The sequence below is a fragment of the Hippoglossus hippoglossus genome, chromosome 15 (assembly GCF_009819705.1).
Source record: "Hippoglossus hippoglossus isolate fHipHip1 chromosome 15, fHipHip1.pri, whole genome shotgun sequence".
Lineage (NCBI taxonomy): Eukaryota > Metazoa > Chordata > Actinopteri > Pleuronectiformes > Pleuronectidae > Hippoglossus > Hippoglossus hippoglossus.
The window spans coordinates 15,449,495-15,469,851 of record NC_047165.1 but is presented as its reverse complement, the minus strand read 5'-3'; the positions used below and the strand labels follow the sequence as shown (position 1 = coordinate 15,469,851).

Genomic DNA, 20,357 nt, shown 5'->3' with positions numbered 1-20,357 from the left:
AAGGTATTTGTGCATGATAATTTTTATTCTTATAGTAAATGGTCTGTATTTATATTTTTGTAAGTAAAATGTTAAAATGTAAAGTAACAACTGCAGCTGTCATTTATATTAAGTGAAGTAAGACATGCAAACATTTCTTACCGAACTGCTTAGCAAAAACAAAGTAAGGTACTGTACTTAGACTAGTAAATAAATAAACAATTGCTTTTTTGCAATTTTCTCCGAGCAATTCACAAGTAAAATTCCATTCACCTCAATTGGCGGTGGAGGGAGATTACTAAAAAATGTATTACGTATTTTTGCATGTCTAAGGAAATATGTCAGAAAAATTGGAATATTTATGTGCTTTGGATGACCTGAACAAATTTAAGGGAAGAAAGAAAGTGACAGACACAATTCATAAAATACTGCATGATTAATATGCAATCACCCCCTATGCCAAACTGTAATGATTGATTTCATTAATTTTTCCATAGCATGCACGCTGTGTTCACGGTCAGCAGAAAGCCTGTATGTTCGCTGCTTTATTTTGCTTTATTCACTGCTAACCAAGATCTATTAAACAAGTTCTCTACTGGCCTGCAAGAAATAATTAGTCTACTGGATAGGTCAACTTAATCATTCCTGAAAATAATATTCAATTATCTCCACAGAAACTTCTAGAGCATGGCTCCTATTTTTAGCCCCCCTCTGTTTTACAGAGATAGGCAGCTTGATCTTTTTTATGTCACGCCTGCAACACAAAGCAGCGGAGAGTCAGCAGTGCTAAACAGTCTTTACTGGATAAACTATTATGCCTTAATAAAAGCCCCAGCATTCTCATTGTCGCTGCCTGTGTATGGTGCATCACGTATGAGTCCCATCCCACTTGATTAGGACTCTCCTTTTCCCCCTGCTTCCCTCCAATTTTCCATTGGATGCCCTTGACTTATATCTTCAATTATTCTTTCAAAGGGCAGAACAAAATAATAACTTATGGCAAGTTCAACATTGTCATCATCTCAGTGATAATTGGGAATATGTACAGGAGAGAAGGAAGAGAGGGCAAATCGTCTAATTAGAGCTTGCAGAGTGTTAACATCCTGTATGACCTCATCACAGTAGATGTGTCAGATAAAAACTGTCGGATAAGGTCCTCGCCCCAAAATGTTCCGAATAATTGCTCAGTGACAAGATTTGAAAATGACTGGGGGATGGTGTCATGTATGGACTCAATATAGTTATAATGTCGAGTACAGGGCTATTATGTGGAGGAACAGACAAGTTAAAATGGCTCAGGAACACAATCAGGAAGTACGGCGTGCACAGACATGTAAACAGAAAATGCATTTGCAGCTTCAGGAGGCAAATCTGTCTCAAACACAACCTGCGAACTCCATTTCACGCATAACTTGTCCCGCTCTCACTGTCTCCATCAGTGTCTCTCGTCTCTTGTCACTCTCCCCCTTGCCTCTCCTGCTCCCTCGCCAGTCACAATAAAGACTGGGAGAATAAATAAATAATCCACAGTGTATTCTGTGCTCCAAGAAGCAGCATAATTGTTGTCGGAGGAGGGAGGCACAGGGAGTCATCACTTGTCCAGATGGATTATAACCTTTGAAGTTGGATTTGAGCAAAGTATAGCAATGCTGTTCTGTTGCCAGATACTGTCACATCTTAGGAAAGGGCCTCGCTTTTGGCTCAGCAGCACTCATGCATATACATATACTGGCTCTCTGTCTAGCTTGCCCCACGCTCAAAACTCCATGCTTCACTCTGTTTTACTCCTAAGTATCTTATTAATGATTTTACACTAAAGTGATAATACAATCTCAAATTACAAGTCACACAAGGATAAACCTTTCCCTCACTGACCATCAATGTGACTCAGCATCAGAAGGAATACATGTTAGAGTCGGTATGAGCTATGGAGTGATAATGTCCATAGAGAGTAACATTGGGGAAAAAGGCAGGAAGTAATAATGAGTGACATTTTCTTTCGGGAAAAAAAAAGTCTTTCTTTATAATCTTTGTCGCCCAATTATACAAAATGAATTGGCTACTGTTGGTGACATATAGGAAAACATCCATCCATCCATTATCTATAACGCTTATCCTTTGAGGGTCACGAGGGGCGGTGGAACCAATCCCAGCTGACAGTGTATGAGAGGCGGGGTGCAGGTCATCATCATATCACAGGGCCAACAAACACCTCTATTATACCGAAACTAATGTCTATGCGCAGGTTATTTAAATGGTAAAAAAAGGTAATTGACTCATTTCCTATTTCCAGTAGCAAAGTTTGCCATTCTGTTTTTTTCCGTCATGTTGCGTCATGTTCACCGTCACGATTGTACCAGAAAACGAGGCACTCTCTACTCGCTGTCTCGCTAAATTATTGCGATCACGTTTCCGGAGCTGAAGCTGATAATAACCTGTGTCTACTGCGGAGTCATTTGACCCAGAAGTGAATGCTGTGAATCCAGTCCCATTGCAGACTAAAGCCAGATGTTAGTGGGTGTTTGTGAGTTTTTTGACCAGTGGAAAAGGGCCTATGCAGACACACACAACCATTCACACTCACATTCTCACCTACGGCCAATCTAGAGTCTCCAGTTAACCTAACCACAATCTGCAGATCTTTGGACTGTGGGAGGAATCCAGAGTATCAGGAGAAAACCCACACATGTTGCTGGAAGAACACGCACTCCACACAGGAAGGTCCTGACGAACCGGGATTCAAACCGAGAACCTTCTTGCTGTGCCGCCCGAAGCCAACATTGCATTCCCAAAACAGCTTCACTGCTATAGATTCTCAGTCTTTTGAGTTCCACCAGGATGATGAACAGCCTACATCCAAAAAAAGATGTTCAATCCTCTGATGTTTTGATGATTGAGTGCGCTGTTGTCCCAAAATCTCCCCTACGTGTTCCTCTGGCTCGCGGTCTGTCGACTATGGAGGCACACCATTTACATTTTTCTATCCTCATCAAACCCTCTAATGAGCCCTTGTGTGCCGTGTATGCAAGCATCTGCACTTGTAATGATTCTCCACGCATGTATTTTTTCTTTCATTTGTCACCCATCAGCACATCATATGCCCATTTAGTGAAAGCATTAACATAGATTTGTTGCTCTATAATCTAATGCTGTGTGGGCGTCTCAGGGGGGAAATCTTAGGTGCAGGGGAAGTGGCGCTTTCCCAGCTCACAGAACAGTGTTTGTAATAAACTGCAGAAGAAATTAGCAGTTAGCAGGATTAGTGATTTTCTCCACAGCTCAACACACATAAAGGACGGTCACCTGAGGAGAAGGGAACTTTGGCGACATCGAATACATTCAGGCGCTGTTTTAATTTGGAAATGTGGAACAATCAATGACTCTGTCAGTATTAGAATAAAACTCAAACACCGGCTTTCCAATGTCAAACTAATAGAGGAGCCTTAGACTTTCATAGTTGTTCTTACCTGCTCAATTCAACATTAAAGCACCTGACTTCCAAAGCAATAATCACCTCTCCATCATGGCCCCTGTGGTGTCCGCTCGCCAATCACACACCATCAGCACCATCCAGGCAGACAGGAAACGACTTTGTTAATGAAGACTTGCTGCAGGAGACCCAGTCAGCTCCTGTCCTCACTGGAGACATGCTCGTTTATGAAAGGCTGCTCTCTTGTGGCCACCTGGAGTAAAAATATAATCCAGGGGTGAGGGGAGGATGGATTGACAGGAAATAATATGCTCTCATAAAGAAAGACTGGTGCTGCATGGACTCCTTTTACACACTCAAGACAGCTGTCCACAGACTGCATATAACTGCAGGAAAGAAAATGTCAGTTGCTATATTTAATGTCTAGATAGATGGATGGATAGATAGATAGATAGATAGATAGATAGATAGATAGATAGATAGATAGATAGATAGATAGATAGATAGATAGATAGATAGATCTTGATCATTTACAACTTGTTCCTAGATACTTTATAGATTTATAGATTATTCTCAGGTGAATATATATAAACCTTGTTCCTAGATAATTCCTAGATTTATACATAGACATTGTTCCCAGACGATTATAGATAAGCCTCGGTTGTTCCTGTTGAATCCACAGCGGTGCTGGGCGATCTATGGTCCGGGTTTTCTGTCTCTCCCCTCCCATCTATTTCCTCCTCGCCTGCCTCTAGTTTACCTTCTCTAGTTCAGCCTTCACTCTGAGGAGAGGAGGAGGATGGTGTATGATTGGCCGGGCGGGGACTGGTAGTCCGGAGGCTGGCGTTGTGCTCCGCGTTGATTCTTGTTTACACCTTGCGGACGGAGGGGGGACGAGACAGGACACCCAGGGGCCCATGCAGACCAGGACCCGGGAGTCCAGTGTGCAAGTGTGCGCGGCTCTCTGACACCATCACCCCGTGGTTTACTGCATTTTATATGGTCAAGTTTGTGTTTGCTGGGGATCGGACTTCCCTCGTCTAATTGAATCCCTTCACGGCAGCGATGCGTAAAACTTTTTGGTGACTTTTTGTGTCACCTTTTATTTGCGCTCATGGTTCCCGGTCAAGCGCGGCACAAGTCGAGCTGGACATGAAATCCAGCAGGAATAGTCCCGACAACTTGTTTCTGTACATCCACACGGTGTGACATTTACGGACCTCTTCAAACTTTGATTACTGGCGGAAATTACAGCCTTTCTCATCTTTCTCTGCCAAGTTGCTCGGGGATGGATGTGTTGTGACTCTGTTTGCGTCAACAGTCAGAAGAGTGAACTATTTACCAGAACAGCGTCATACGAAAAACAATCACTGGACTCGTTAGTATTCAAGCCTGTCGTGGGAAAAGCATTCAGGGATAAAGACATTTTTATTTTGGGGACGAGAGCCACCTTGGTGTGTCAGGAGCGGCGCAGGTTTCCCTGTGCGGACCAACCCCGGGACGTTTCGCCACGGCGTAGCCGGAAAAGATGCTCTCTGCTCGGATGCAGCGCGACCAATGTGTCGGTCCTCTGGTTCTCCTCCTCCTGTTCGGCGGATATGTCGTGTCTGGCAGTGGTAAGTTTTGGAAATTAAAGATGAATGTAGAGTAAAAAAGAAAACATTTTACGCATGTGTGACATGGAACAATATTTACAAAACACAAACATTACGCGCGCGCTCATACGCACGGAGAGTACCTGTTATTTATTTATTTATTTATTTATTCATGACCAGCTCAAGTGAAAATTAAAAATCGGACTTTTACTTTTATTATCCAATCTTGAAGTTACCATCAGATCCTAAAACTTTTGATCCATGGGAATTTTAAATAGCCTCTGATTGCACCAGTGGTGTGTACCTGTAACAGTGCTGACCTGCTGACCAGCACTTTTTTCTTATTTTACTGTCAGCAAAGTCTTCATCCTTTGAGGAGACCGGAGCTCAGAGCACTCCTTTCTACTCGGAGCGGAAAAATCTAACTCCCCCCGGTGTGCATGCAGGGAGTAATTAAGGTTTTGCTCCATGCCTTTTTGGCCTCTCCAAAAACAGAATAAGCCAAAGCCTTGCTAAGAGTAATACCGAGCATTGCAAGGGCGCCACAGATTCTCCTCATTTTTCTTCTCAATGCGAGATACAGCATCTAACGCCGCCTTGGTTTAAGCGTGGGTGTGCGCGTTGTTTTTCAACTCTCTCAGTGGATCATAAAGCATTTATGCGTTTTTTAAATCATTATTTTTGTTCCACATAGTGTTTTTGGTTTGAAGAGAGCAGGCTTTGATGAGAGCAGACTTTTATCAGTGGATTGCTCAGTGTTAATGCCATCAAAGCCTGCAGCCAGCAGCCCTCAAACACATGAAATCACTTGGCACACAGGACCATGTTATGCAGGACCTGCAGGCAACCAAGGTAACACTGCCCATCTCCAGTGTTAGATTAATGATTTGCCTTAGTGTGACCCTTTGTCAGGCCAGCGTGGACATCCCCCCCCCCCCTGCCTGATCAGAATGAAATACAAGGCAGAAATCTGAGGGTTTAGTGGATTGTGGATTAAGGTCTGTTTACAGAAGGAAAAGGAGAACAATGTGGACAACAATGAGCACACGAACTCTGCTAAAAGACCACTCCAGTAAATAAATCTGAACCTCATTTTATTTCTTACTTAAGGACCTTGACCGTCTGTCCAGGTCTGTGTGGCCACTTCTTCAAATGCCAATAAGATCCCCCCCCCCCCCTGCTGTACCTCCTAAGGTCCTGTGTGTCCTGTGTGTAGCCTATGTATTATTCCCCAAACAGTCAGAGCAGAAAAGCAGCTTACGTTTATTAAAATTGTGGACTGCTCTGAAATCCTTGCATGAGAAATGAGAAACGTTGATATAAACAGGGTTAAACAGGGAGGAGGGGGACACCCGGGGACAATGGCTCAGTGTGCCCCAGTAAAGTTTCTGTCTGGGAGAGGAGAAGAAAGTATATATTTAGGCAATCCATGATGGGACAGACAGATTGCATTTATCTTCTTTCTCGCTCTCTCTCTTCTCATTGTGTATCCCACTCGCTCCCAACCTTCCTGGCTTGGTCTGTGCCTGTGTTGTGGATGTGCTGAGCTCACATTTCTAATGTGGAGCTCCTCTTTCTGTGTTGATGTACACATTAATTACCAGGACTGCCAGGAACACTTGTCTGGAGTAACTATCCCGCTGTCCACTGTCGGTCTCTGCATGTGTCATCATTAATGACTTCTTCGAAATGAGAGAAAACCAACATATACGAGAAGTGTGTGTGTGCACTTTTTGTAAAACACCAGGTGCCCAGTGAACTCAGTGCATGTGTGTGTGTGTGTGTGTGTGTGTGTGTGTGTGTGTGTGTGTGTGGAGGGCGGTCACTACAGTCCTGAGAAGGTCAAGACAGGAGCAGAGCAAGGGCGAGGGTAGTGAAGAGGCAGTGGAGTGTTCAGAGTTAGGGAGCGTAGCATGTCAGACACTCCCAGTGAGGTTTGGATGAATGGGGACACTCTTGTCTCATTTGTGTTAAGTGTGGGAATCCTCCTCACTCCCGTATAACAGTGCAGCGGCTTCAAGGAGACTCACATCCTTCAATATTATGTGTGCGCAAGTAAAAGGCTGCTGAAATATTATTTTCCCTTCTCCTGACACGCTTTGGTCAGAAGAAGGGACGGATTAAATATGATTTTTCGATGCGCGGAAAGAAAGGAATGTGGCGACAAAGCTAGCCTCAAACAAACAACAAAGCAGATTTGGCTTCAAAGACCCTTAACAGATTGAGATGTCAGATTAGATTAAAGTGGCTCTGAAACATGTAGTCATAACATAAGTGCTGCCAGGCTGTTGCATCTGCAGAGATGTGGACAGGTGGTTGGGCACCGTGATAAATAAACACACAGACAGCTCTCTTTGGGCAAGGCCACGGGCCAGACAAGTTCCCCGGGCAGGTCCTGCTGGCAGACCCGACCAGGCAACATTCTGTCCTGGAGCAGTGCATTAGTTTTATGGCCGTCAGGCGGCAGGGGATGGGATCGCTGGCCAGCCACTGCCCTCTCTGCTGTATTATTCATACGTGCAAAGTGGTCTTTGTTAATATTTAAAATGTGCTTATGATGCTCAAATTCTTGACAGCAGAGGAGAAGGAGGTGGGAGGGGAACAGCTGCTCGGCTCTCATTGGCGTAACTGACCCGGGTGGCTGTTGGGGTTAGTGGAGGATTTTAGGGCAAAGATAGGCATTTATAGACTAGATAAAAGAGTGGCAGTTAGAGCAAGTGTGCCAATTGCAGCTGGGGGCTGTTGCAGAGGATGTGTGTGCACCAAACAAGGAGAGGGGTTACACAAGGTCATGCTATCCATCTGATAGTGAAGGCAAAAAAAGACCAGAAAGAGAAGATGGAAGAGAAATAGATCCATGAGGGACACGTTCAGACAGATTGATCTCAGGGCATGGCTTTTGAATATTCTTTATGAGAAAAGAGGGAAGAGAAAAACTCCATTTGTCAGTGGCATTCAAGCATCATTAAACCTCTGGCACAGGCCAGAGAATGAGGTGTTGAATGGGTGGAGAAAAAGGTGGAAAAGCCTGAGAAGGCGGCAAGCGATGTGCGCGGCAGGAGCCATGGTTAAAACTCACAAAGCAGCAGAAGAAACAGTGGTTAGGGAAGGATATTCTGGAGGAGGGAGGCGGAGGGTGGAAAGTGAAAAAGAGACACAAATCCACTTGGGGGATGTTTTTATTAAGGCTCTTATCGATGGAGAGAGCTCACAGTATTAAGAGTAGACATGTTTAATGCTTTGCCAATATTGTACATGTTAGATTGGACCATAAATCTGCACCAAACAGCAAGGTAAATGGAGGAGGGCGCTGACTGTAGAAGAATGGAAAGAGGAATTAGCAGCAGCAGAAAGTTTCGAGCGGAGATTGGCAGACCTAAGATGAATATCATTTTTAGCACCGGCCATTATTTTCTTTCTGCAAAGAAAATCTGCTCCCGAGGTGTTTAGAATGCTGGTTGATAATGATTTGATCAATACTGCAGAGCACGCCAGCTATTTCAGTGTGAATGTTATTCAAAAGGAATACAACAGAAAAATCTGTACATAATTATCATCAGCGACTCTGGTTAAAAATGTTTTGTTAAACTCTCACCAGATGGTCTCTGCTGACTGCATGAAATAAAATACAGGAATGTTTCAATTTAATCCAATAATTTAAAGCCATTGAGGTTCGAAATTTTTTTTGGGGACCAACTGTTTATACCAAGGTCAAAGTCATCTTTTTAATAATAATTATGTAATTCATTTAATTCTGTCAGTGACCCCTGAGGGCGATGCTTCCGAAATAAATACAGGATTTTGGCTTGGGTTTTGAAATGGTTAACAAGTTAAACAAAAAAGTTGGAGGCAGGAGTGAGAGAAGGGGGATGGATAGATGGATAAACCTGGGGTGGAGGAGGGAGAGTTTCGGTGGCAGATGGGAGCTGAAGTTGCTGCTGGGCCGGCAGGACGGGGTACCCCCTGCCCCTCCATCCTGCCCCTGTGGGGGGAGATGGGTGGAGCAGACAGGGAAACAGGAAGAAAACCTCAGTGGGGTTCCATTGTGCTTTAGATGAAAAGGAGACTTTGGAGAGCTTTTTCTGCCCCTTTTGTGTTGTGGTAAGGGGGGTGGCAGCAGCAGAACACACACACACTCACTCATTTACACCGTCCAAACTTACACAAGTGTGTGTGTTTGCTTCTCCAGAGGTGTGTTACTGTTGCATAACCACCCATGAATAGGAAAAGACCACATCTGCTTGTTTTAGCTTAAAAATCTCTTGATGATTGATGTGCTAAGATGCTCAGTGACATCATACACACACACACACCCACCCACACACTGTCACAGTCACACATATGCAAAGTGCGGCCACATCCTCTGATGAAGAGGTAGAATTTACGTGTATAATGGCTGAAGACCTGCTGGGTGACTTGGGAGGAGTGAGCGAGTGAAGGAATTTTCATTTTAGATCTCAGCAGCACTCTGAGCATCGTGACCAATAGGATCAGGATTCACTACAGGGGGCCACGCCAGATCCTGAATAAACCCCCTATAGACGCATGCACACACACACACACACACACACACACACAGACACACAGACACACACACACACACACACACACACACACACACACACACACACACACACACACACACACACACACACACACACTTGGTAAAAGTAGTTGCGCCGAGGTCCGTGGATCAGAGGCAGTGTCAGCACTTGATTGGCTGTGCTGTGGTCCAGCACTCTGCGTGTGTCCTCGTCTTAAAAGGGAGGTTTTTCAGGCCATGTAGATCCCCCCTCATCTTCTTAGCGGAGGCTTTTTTGTCTTCAAAAGGCAGTTGAGCCAAGTCCACTCAGCTTAGACCTCAGCCGATCCGTTAATGCCTGTGTTTGTATCTGAGTGCAGGGTCATGTGGGCCTGGAGAACTGGCGGAAGATTCTCCCCCAAAGTGTGTTAATAATATACTTTCCCACCAGGAGAGGAGATGTGCTGCATTGGAGCAGGCGACGGCGTTATTCTGACTTCTTTTTTATGAGTTTGGCGCACAAAGCTACATTCCCCCACATCAACATTAATAAATTGCCTCCACTTGCCTCTATTTCCCTTTCCTCTTCCTTCAATCTCTTGATAGTCTCATCAGGCGTATTTATAGCTTCATAGTTTCGCTTATACCAACCTCTGTCATCCATATCTTATTCACTCCATCATTTTCTTTCCTTCTCCCAGCCAGCTCTCCGGTGGAGTTTGGGAATTGCTCTTTAGAAGCCACTGTGAAGAATCCTATTTCTCTGAGTGTAACGCTTATTAGGGTCCCATCTGTCCTCGGGGTACTCATGAATGTGGGGGGTGTTTGGGTTGTCGAGGGCTAGGTAAAGGAGGGGAGCGAGGGAAGCTTTGTCATGCCTGTGTGTAAGTGGATGTGGGTGCCACCGGGGGCTTGTGCGAGGTGGGAAGGGGCTCTTAACATTACAGAGCACACACACTGAGCAGCTGGTGTGTCTAAAGTAGGGGAATGACACACAGACCTCCCCGGAGATGCAGGCGTATTGAGCGTATACGTGCACATATCTCTGCCGGAGAGAGAGAGGAGACGGAAATGATCCCGCTTCCTTCTGTTTGCATGGCAGGCAGCTAGGCAACAGCAGGACCCTCAAACAACGTGCACTCTTCTGTTTTTTTTCTTTCTCCCCTGTGTTTTAAATCAAGCCGATTGATGCTTAATGAGCATATCTGTGAGTTTGTGTTGATTTTGGGGGGGAATTAAGTGCGTGATTGGCTGCATGTCAGCAGAGTGATGCTGTGTTATTTAATGTAGTGACTGTCGCTAAGTTAAATCACCATGTTTGTCTCTTAAGCTCATTGTCCCTGTCAGTAACTGAGAGTGATTGGCCACTTATTCAGAGGTCAACAAGGGCAAGTCCTGCCCTATTCTGTCCTTCTCCTCTCTGTACCTTCTCTTTCTATTCCTGTTCCACCCTCTCATTTCTTGCTTTTCCTTTCCTTTCCAGTTTGAGCTTCAAAGATCACGCTAAAGGAAATGGTTCTGCGGTTCATTATCAAGCTCCCGAAAACACATGCAGACACATACAAACACGCACAGTAGGGGCCATAATCCCAGTTTCTGCTTAGAGCCTCTTGGATCGCAAACACAGCAAAGAGAAGAGTGCAAGAATGAGATCTGCCCTCATCCACCCTTTAATTCCTCTGCTCGTCTTCAGCTCCAGGACTTAATTCTTATTTCCCCTCCAGAAGCTTTGACTGGGAGCATACAAACACACAAGTAAAGATTCTCTCTTTCTGCCTGGGATGCGGGTCTTAATCAAGGGCTGTCAGGCTCCTCTTGGCGCAGTCTGTGCTTGGCATGGGTGTGTGATGGGTGCACGCTGATGGGAAGTCAGCCGTATAGGTATTACTCCCTTTTCTGCATGGGTCACAGTGGGGTCACACTCCCAGTCTCATTCAGCAAACAGCCCTCGTACACGACCATCTCTCTCTCTCTCTCTCTCTCTCTCTCTCTCTCTCTCTCTCTCTCTCTCTCTCTCTGGCAGCCATACTGATTGCACAAAAGGAAAACCTGTTTTGTCCTCCCAGTACGTCTGCCGTGCCAGGTGTATGTGGCGAATGCCACAAAAAATGCCACAAGTCGCCGAAGAGTTAGGAGTCGCTTTAAATGAGTGCCATGTGCAAAGTAGTGGGACAAGGTCTGGTCTAATGTGGCAGATGTACCTGCATGTAATTAAGGTTAGATTTAAGAGTGTGTGTTTCAAGCCTCTTACCTGCTGCTGACCAGATGGGCTCAACAGCCGACCTCATGCTCACCTCACCCCGCCATTCCGCTTAGATTAGCTGGTGAGCTGGGCTAAGGCATACAGGCATTATAATGGACACATCAGCCCCCGCCCTCCTCCATCCAACAACACCCAATGCTGTACACACACAGACACACACATACACAGGGGCATGTACAGTCCTCATTTGTCATACAGAATATTTGGGATGACGATATACAGTTTTTTTTGTGTGTGTGTGTGTGTGTGTGTGTGTGTCTAGCTGGTTGGGCAGAGCCCCTGGCCTGCTGTTTATGGGGATTATGAAAGCAGATGGACAGCCATGCTGACTGGTGAGGGTTCATTAACTCTGGGTGTCTCTGCTCTGACTCTGTCGCTGCTCTAGCACAGCTTCACTTGCCTACAATCCTCTCAGCAACAAGATGTGTGTTTGTGTGTGTGTGTAACTACAGCAGGTATGGAAAGCGTGTTGCACAAACAAAGGGAGGCCATATAGATGTTTATCGATCACGAATAGATCGAATAGAGCTTAAAATTTGCCATTACTCTCTGCCATTTCCTTCCAGATTACGTCATTCGCACTGAAGGTTCCCTGAGCCATTTTGTGTCAGAGGGAGGCTTTCATACATGAGAGGCAACATGTTTCATATAGTATGTTTTCAAACTGGATTAGGCAGAAGACTTGATATAGCGCTATGCAATATCTTCAGCAGAGTGCCGTTCACATGGCATTTCACTGCTCTGCCATGGGAGATGAATAGGTATAGTTATAGTGGGTCATTAAACACTGAGCGGTGTCTCTCTGTATAGCTTCAACCTTCACGCTGCAGCCAGCCCCTGCCCTCCTCTTCAACTGCATATTAAAAGAAACATGGATCACGTAGGGACCGACAGACGTACCTGTGGAGAGACAGACTGACAGACGGAATGGCAGATTCCTGGGCAGATGGGTGGTTTGTAGCCCTCAGAGGCCTTTGGCGCCATTCGACAGACAGACAGGAAATGGTAGTAGTCTGTCACCTGGTGCCAGTGCGGCTTGGTAGGGATGTGACCATAAAACAAAAATAAATAAAAAACAAAAGAAGAATATATTAAATGTTGATTATTTTCATTATCAGCTAATATATGTATTATTATTATCATCATGATTACTGGGGCGGCATACCAGGATGGTTCCTGATTTTAATCCTGGTTTGTCCGAGGTCTTTCTATGTAGAGTTTACATGTTTTCCCTGTGTTAGCATGTGTTTTATATCTCATTATATCTCATTTTGTGTCTTGATCTGTTCTCACATGACTGTCAGACGTATGATGAGCACTTAGCTGCTTTGGAACAACAGATGTTACCAAACGAATAAAAACAACACAAAGATTATTAGGTCAACACATCCTCAGAAGCAAGAAGGGATCATTAGCAGCCTGGTACCTTTCTGGTGCTCCCCCCTGTGCCCTTGAGAGTAAATAAGGCCTGTAATGGAAAGATATGGGAGTTGTACAGTGGAGCAGTGATAGATTGTAACTTCACTGCTGCTCTTAAGCCCTTAGTGACGAGGTGAGGGAGGGTTGTAGTTCGATTTTAACAAGGTCACTATGAACAGCAACAGGAAATGTAACATTTTTAGGTGGATGTCAAGCTCCAGCCACACCTTTGTCAGCGCCAGAGTTTGTGTCTGTGCATGTGTGTGTCTGTGCATGTCCGTGTACGCATGCACGGTCTTGTGAGTGTGAGTGTGTGTGTGTGTGTGTGCGCTGAGTTGCTGTCGCTCCCGCCGCCCTCTTCATGCTCCTGTGAGCGTGAGTTTGTGAGTGACAGTTATACAGTGGTGCGGAGTGTGTAAATCTCCTTCCCTCTAAAGCTCTCAGCAGTGGACCTTACATTAGCACAACAATTTACACATCTGTCCCGAGGCAAAGAACGGGCAACTCTGAGAATAATGAAAGCCTCTTCCAGTGTGTGTGTGTGTGTGTGTGTGTGTGTGTGTGTGTGAGAGGGAGAGACTCTGTAAACAAGAGACGAAGGAGGTTTATTAATACCCCACCACCCCTCAACATCCTTTTGTCCTATTCTCTGTGTCCCTCACCTCCTCTCTCCCTCTCCGAGTCAGAGGAGCGATTACATGCCTCTATCTCTCTTGTCTTTCATCTCCTCCCCGTGAAGAGGAGAGGAATGAAGGTCTTCTGTGGCGTGTAATTACACAGAGACATCCTGGATGAGGGTGTCTGTCTCCACAAACAAAAAAAAAGCACCCCCCCCTTCTCCTAAATACCTCTTGATGGGAGGGGGGGGGGGGGGGTCTAAAATGAGACATTTAACTGTCTTTCATCCACCCCGGGGCCCTTGTCTTTACCTGCCACGTATGGAGCTCTAATAAGTACTATCACAAGTCTATTTATCTCATTAGAAGCGCTGACACTAACATATGCGTGGCTCAGCTCCAGCGCCGTGGGAATGATATACTCAGCTCCTGCGTTCATTTTAAGCACAAAGTCATAATCGTGACACATTTACAGGCCGGTGTTCCAATCTCACCCATGAGTCATATTGCTGAATGATTATGGAAGGGCGGATTTTTATGGGCTTACATTGGTATTGGCTCAACCTTTAATTGGCCCTAAGCGCATTTGCATTCTGCTAAGGTAATAATGGGGCTCTTTGGAGACACTTAAAACGAGAAAGTCATTGCACTCTGACTTAATTCTGCACATAGAAGTGATGATGCCTCCAGATGGCTTTTTCTTTTTATTGAGTGTGATATGGGCATTTTCTGTGCATAATCATACACTTACACCCAATACTTTGCAGCTAGCTGACTTCCTAGCAGCGCCACCTGTCTCTTGTTTTTGCATCACAATGTTTTTATTAGTTCATTACTTATTTCATACATCTTCGCGACGGAAGAGTAATGCAAACAGAGACATCTTTCCTAAAATAAATAAAAGGTGATAATGCTAATAGGTTGTTTGCCATGAATCTAGTTGACAAGTGTTGTAGAGATTCTTCTTTCCCCCCTCATCCTTTAGCATTTTTCTGTTTCTATCTGTGTATGTTTGATGGTCATGCTGGGAAGCAAACAGAGGTCATACAGTGTGGTTTGACATTCTGCAGAGGTCAACGAGGTCAAGCATCTCCCTGTTTGAGAGTAGGAGTCGGTCTGAATGTGTTTGACGTGTCTTTTTTACTGCTGTAAATCCGCCCCCCATTCACGGAGACTTAACTGTTTCTCTGAACTCGCTGGGAGATGAAGTGAGCGCTCTGGCGAAGCTCAAACAGACGTGGCACCAGACAATAGGCCGGGGTCTTCTATTGCACTTAGCCGAAGCTGCTGAATAGACTCTGAATAGACCTGTAGTGTTGCGGCCACGCAGCTGCCGGACAATAGCCTGCTCAGCAGAAAGGCTGCCGCTGACCTCGAGGTCTGCTCCGGCCCTGTCCGCTCTGATCCCTGAACCCTCGGGCGCACAGAGTCAGCACCGGTAAAGGCCACGGCAGAGACCCTGCAGTAAACAGAGCAAATCAAGCGTTATCACAGATTAGAGCTGTGAACGTGGTTGTGCAGTAGGCGGCTTGTTGTCGCCGGTAAAAACGTAAATCGAAAATACGCTTTTATTTGCGGAGAGTTAGATGAGCAGATCAATTCCCCTCTCATGTCTGTGCCCTAAATATGCAGCAAGAGGCAGCAGGTGTTGAGTTTAGCTTATCACAAACACTGGAAGCAGAGGAAAACAGTTACCGTGGCACTACTAATGAACTAATTAGATATTTTTTGGCTTGATCCATTCACAGACAGGGATGTAACAGTGAAAAGTTGTAGTTTTATGTGTGGTTTTTACATTTTACATACAGGACGGGGAATTATTTGGCCAGGGGCATTGATTTATTGGAGTTTTGTCACAGTGAAGTTGGCACTGAATTCTCTAAAATGTCAAAATAGTCTTTTAATTTCAAACAAAGTTGTGGCTCCTCTTCTTGGGGCATAAAATCAGAGTGACACTACTCTACAGTATGTGCTTAAATCTTGCCTATACCTTCTAGCTAAACTGAATCCATTGATGTACTTATTTTGCATTTGGATGTGCAATCAGAACTGAGTCTCAGGCAAACACCCTTAATTCCCCTCAATTCCTTTACTCCATCTTTTCTTTTCCTAAGGTGGCAGGAGAAGTGTTTACCTACCCTAATGAGCTTCTGAGGTCTTTGTCTTTCGTGTGATGATTCATTTTAATAAATCCGGATCCCATTTGGAAATGATTTCCTTCGGTTTGGCTGTGAGACGAAAGAAAATGTTCTGGAAACCATCACACGGAGGGGATCTCTCCTTGTGTTTGAGGAGGGAATGGGAAGCGTTTTATTCAACTTTAATAATAGCAACTCTTTGAGCTTCAGACATACTCTCATTTCCCAAAATAAACACTCCTACACCCAAAATCGAACACAATTTTCCACAAATCCCACCGTCGGGAACAAAAACATCACACACGGGTGCGACGCAGCTCCCTGCATTTGATCACAAGCGGCCTCCCCCTCCGCCCCCGTTTGTGTTTATTCTCTGGATTATTCTGACCTAATCTCTTTAGAGCATAATTCAGATTAGATTTGTGTTATTATTATTGCTGTGTCCATTCCCCCACTGTCCTGCTGGGATTTCCTGACTGCTCTAGTGCTCCTGTGTTTGGAAAATTGATTAAAACTGCTGACCACTGCCCTAGATAGCGTAGGCTTGGGGAAAGTGGATGAAAATAAGATAGAAGCAAACACAAATGATACACTACGGCATTTTCGAAAACCATGTACTCTCTTAATAGAACAGCGGGAGGACATACTCAGACGGTGGCAGACAATGCAGAAATCCCCCTCTGATTAAAAATCTAACAATACACTGAAACACAACTTGTGCCGCAACCAAGTAGTTAACAGGAGTTTGCTTTGAACTTCATATAGCTATAAAGAGAACAAAAAAACACACCCAGAATCCTCTGCTAATCACCTGAAGCGTACGTCTGTATGTGTGCAATTAGAGCTGGGGCTCCATCTGTATTTGAGCTGCCTACAAGTCGCTCAACAACTTGATGTGTTTAGTCTGCATTTTCAAGATAGTTTTAAACACCATCTGCCTTTTAGCTCCTTCTCGAAGTTTGAAAATTTGGCCCCGAGAACCCTTGAATAAATTACAGTATATATGGTAAAATCACAGTGCAGAAAAATAAAAAATACATTCCCTGTACCTACAGTTCAAAGGGGTCTAATATTTCTCTCTATTTTCTTTCCAAAATAGCATTTATAAAAATTATACGAGAGTAAAATATTGCCTCAATTATTGAGCCAAATGACAGTGACTCATGAGATGAAATAACTCCACTGTATATGTTGTCCCTTGTCCCACCGCATCGTTTTTAAAAACTCATTAGAGGAAAAATACATTTTTTGCAATAGTAAGCACCTGAGTTCACCTTTCACAGACACAAAACATACAGTAGATCCCTCAGGGCTGTGACCTGCATTTTTCTTCCCACCAGTGCTCCCCTTTGCTTACTTGTTTTCCTCAATTAAGATGAATTATAGAATTGCATAGGGGAGCAGGGACAAGGAGCACTCGCTGTGATGTTACCCCAAGGCACTCACTCAATGAGCTGCGGAGAGAGAGAGAGAGAGGGGGACAGAGTGCTGTGGATATTTTGGTCTACGATATTTTGGTCTTTGTGCATCACACCCTTCATATTCCTAACAGATATGCAACTTTCCCCAAACATATGAGAGCCCATGCATGTGCGCAAGAAGGAGAGAGGGTGGGAGGAGGAGCTGACGTTTAGGTTTATTGCTCATATGTGATGATGGAGGAGATGAAGGAGGGAGACGGGTGAGGCGTAGGGGGGCAGGCTGTGTTTGTACTAGCTGTTGGGGACTATAGCAGAGAGCCCGGGCAGCAGTGTGCATTTCATTACTCTGTTCTCCTCCCGGGGCCCCAGGTGTGTGTCACAGCTTCTGTGGGCAGCAAAACGCCATATGATTAGATGAGCTGCAGTAAATGGATACTATTGATCTCCACAACTTGTTATATGGAACCCCAAAGAACATGATGAGACCAAGACAAGACGGCGCGTTGAATCTCACGCTGTACAAAATTGCCTCTTCTGCTGAGCTAACTCTTTCTCTTTTTCATCGTCACACTCCTTAAGTACACAGGTAGCTTCGCTGTACGCTGTCCACTTTACTTCCCTGGGTCTTCCTATCCCTCTTTCTGGATTTTTTTTTATTTGCTCCACTGATTGCTTTCAGTGTCTCACCAGCCATTAAAATGATTGGAGACTGTGTAATGTATATTAATGTGCTTGTACTTAGAGTAGTTTCGCCGTGCATGCCATAATATTTCATGGGGAGAGAAAAAACTTAGGGAGCCTCTGTGTTGGGTAATTGAATTGAGATTGTGATCTGTTGTTTTTCTACATGCAGAATAGTCTCAATGTCTCTAGCCCTTATTTCACATTTATTCACCTTTTTTGCACCTTTATTGCTCCTTGTAGTTTTGTATAAATGGTACATCATAAACACAGATTGGAAGGGCATTGTTGTTCCACCTTTAGTCTGGCAGCAGAGGTCGGCTACATTCGTACTGCTGCGTTTTAGTTTGAAAATGCATCAACCCTGCTACGGATACGCCTGGTGTCCACACTACTCAGGAGTTTTAGAGCTGCTCAAATGGAAATGTTTGTAAATGCTGCTGACCCCATGTTGGTTTGAAAACTCTGGGTCAGCGTTTAAATCTGGACGGGCAGAAACTGAGATGTTTGGTCGATGACGTAGACACTCACAACCGCTTGCTGATTGGGTCTTTTCTGTCACGATGTAGCCTTCGTTGATTTGTCAGGTTCCTATCACATGACCCCCATCCGAAAGAAAACAATCGGCGTTAGACTGAGTGAGTCAGTCACATGATACGCCACTGATTCCCGAACACTGGAAATTCTTTCTAAAATCCTTCACTGGGGCGTCAGTGTTTGGTTCATCAGGGACGGAATAATGAGGGTTATTTTGAATGACATTAAAACAGGATCTCTGTATAAAATGGGATTGTGGCTCAGAGTGGGACCACCTGTGGGTAGTCCATTACAGATGGAGGTGAGAGGTCAAGGGTCCCAGAAAGGTGAGGCCATAGCACAGGCTACGAGACCCTACATAGGCCAGTGCATTAAGCCCTAATTGCTGGTCAGGTTTTATCAGTGTGGCAGTATAGTTCTTACTGCAGCAGAACCAAAGAAGCATGGGATTTGGAAGGCTGTGACCTCTGACCCACAGATTTGCACTAGAGTGTTGAATTATGAGGGCACTAGCACGAGCTATGATAACAGAAGCCCCAACATGAATCCTGAATGTTATTAACTAGTGTCAGTGTGTTGCCGAGTTGATAAAGTCGTGGCATAAATTTTCCATAATGCATATTTGCAGGGTAGCTATGTACACACAGCATCTCATTTTATTCACATCAATCATTTTCTGTTTGCTTTGTAGTCTGGAGCCAGAGTGTTAACTATTGAAACAGGCCCAGCCTTATTATTGTGCATGATGTAATTTGTAATATTAACAGAATAGCGTGCCACATATCGCCCATGGTTTCTGTAATTTGCGATACCAAACATCAGTCACCGACATGTTCTCCAGCACATCCTCTCTACACTCACTGCACACACCGGTACACAGCAAAAGCCGGCCCTCTGTTGTTGTGGAAAATGGAAGTTGTGAAGTCAGCCATGCTGAATAGATTGTAAATTGTGGGAAAGATATAAACACCTTTTTGTTTGCAGGCTGCCATTGTGCTTCACAAATGACCCGGCTGACCGCAGCCATATGAGGGTCAAGCAGTTCTATTCAAGAGCCGCTGTTGCTCTGTGGACCATCAGTATTAGGGGAGTTTGAACTATAAGAGACATCTCGAGAGAGAAAATAGAAAGTTGAGAACTGAATCAACAACACCACCTGCAAACTCTGAAGTTCAAACTTGATCTATTTAAAGTGACTGGGTTTCTCATAATGACAAACCCACAGGAAATATTCACCTGAGTGGAGTTTCCTCATTAGCTCTACACAGAGCATTGTTGTTTCTTTAAGCTTAGTATTTTGGTTTTCCACCCCACTGCTTTAATACAATTGCTCGGCATTACTGTCAACATTTTCAGCTGCAAGAGGCAGCTGTGAGGAAGCTCTGAGGAATCCACTGTACGCCACATGTTCAGCACTAAACTGCAGAAAGATGCAATTAACTGTTAGCTAGTGAGCGTTGGCTTCATGTACATAATGGAACAAAACAGCTAAAGATCCAGGTCTTTTCCTCAGGAGTTGGTGAAAACCCAAACAGAGCTAAAAGGAGATTTAGGATTGGATTTATACTTAACATTAGGTGGCCAGAGGTGACTCTATATGGATACAAACATTGCTCTGCATCTGTCTGATGTGTAAATAAGAAGCTGTTTGTTGACGATTAGCTGCTAATTAGGCACAACAGCGAAAAATCAGCTAATGCAGGATTAATACGAGAATCTGTTCAGTGAACATACAGGAATTTGTTTGGGTGATTT

General features: G+C 44.5%; 1 protein-coding gene across 3 annotated transcripts in view; it reads left to right on the top strand.

The window, feature by feature from the left end:
* Nucleotides 1-4,190: 4,190 nt before the first annotated feature.
* unc5b (unc-5 netrin receptor B) overlaps nt 4,191-20,357 on the top strand; it is a 49,648-nt gene continuing 33,481 nt past the window's right edge. For all 3 annotated transcript variants that reach the window (XM_034609785.1, XM_034609784.1, XM_034609783.1), the window contains exon 1: nt 4,191-5,025. In XM_034609785.1, coding sequence (XP_034465676.1) covers nt 4,938-5,025 — 88 coding nt within the window. In that variant the 5' untranslated portion in view covers nt 4,191-4,937. The remainder of the gene's footprint in view (nt 5,026-20,357) is intronic.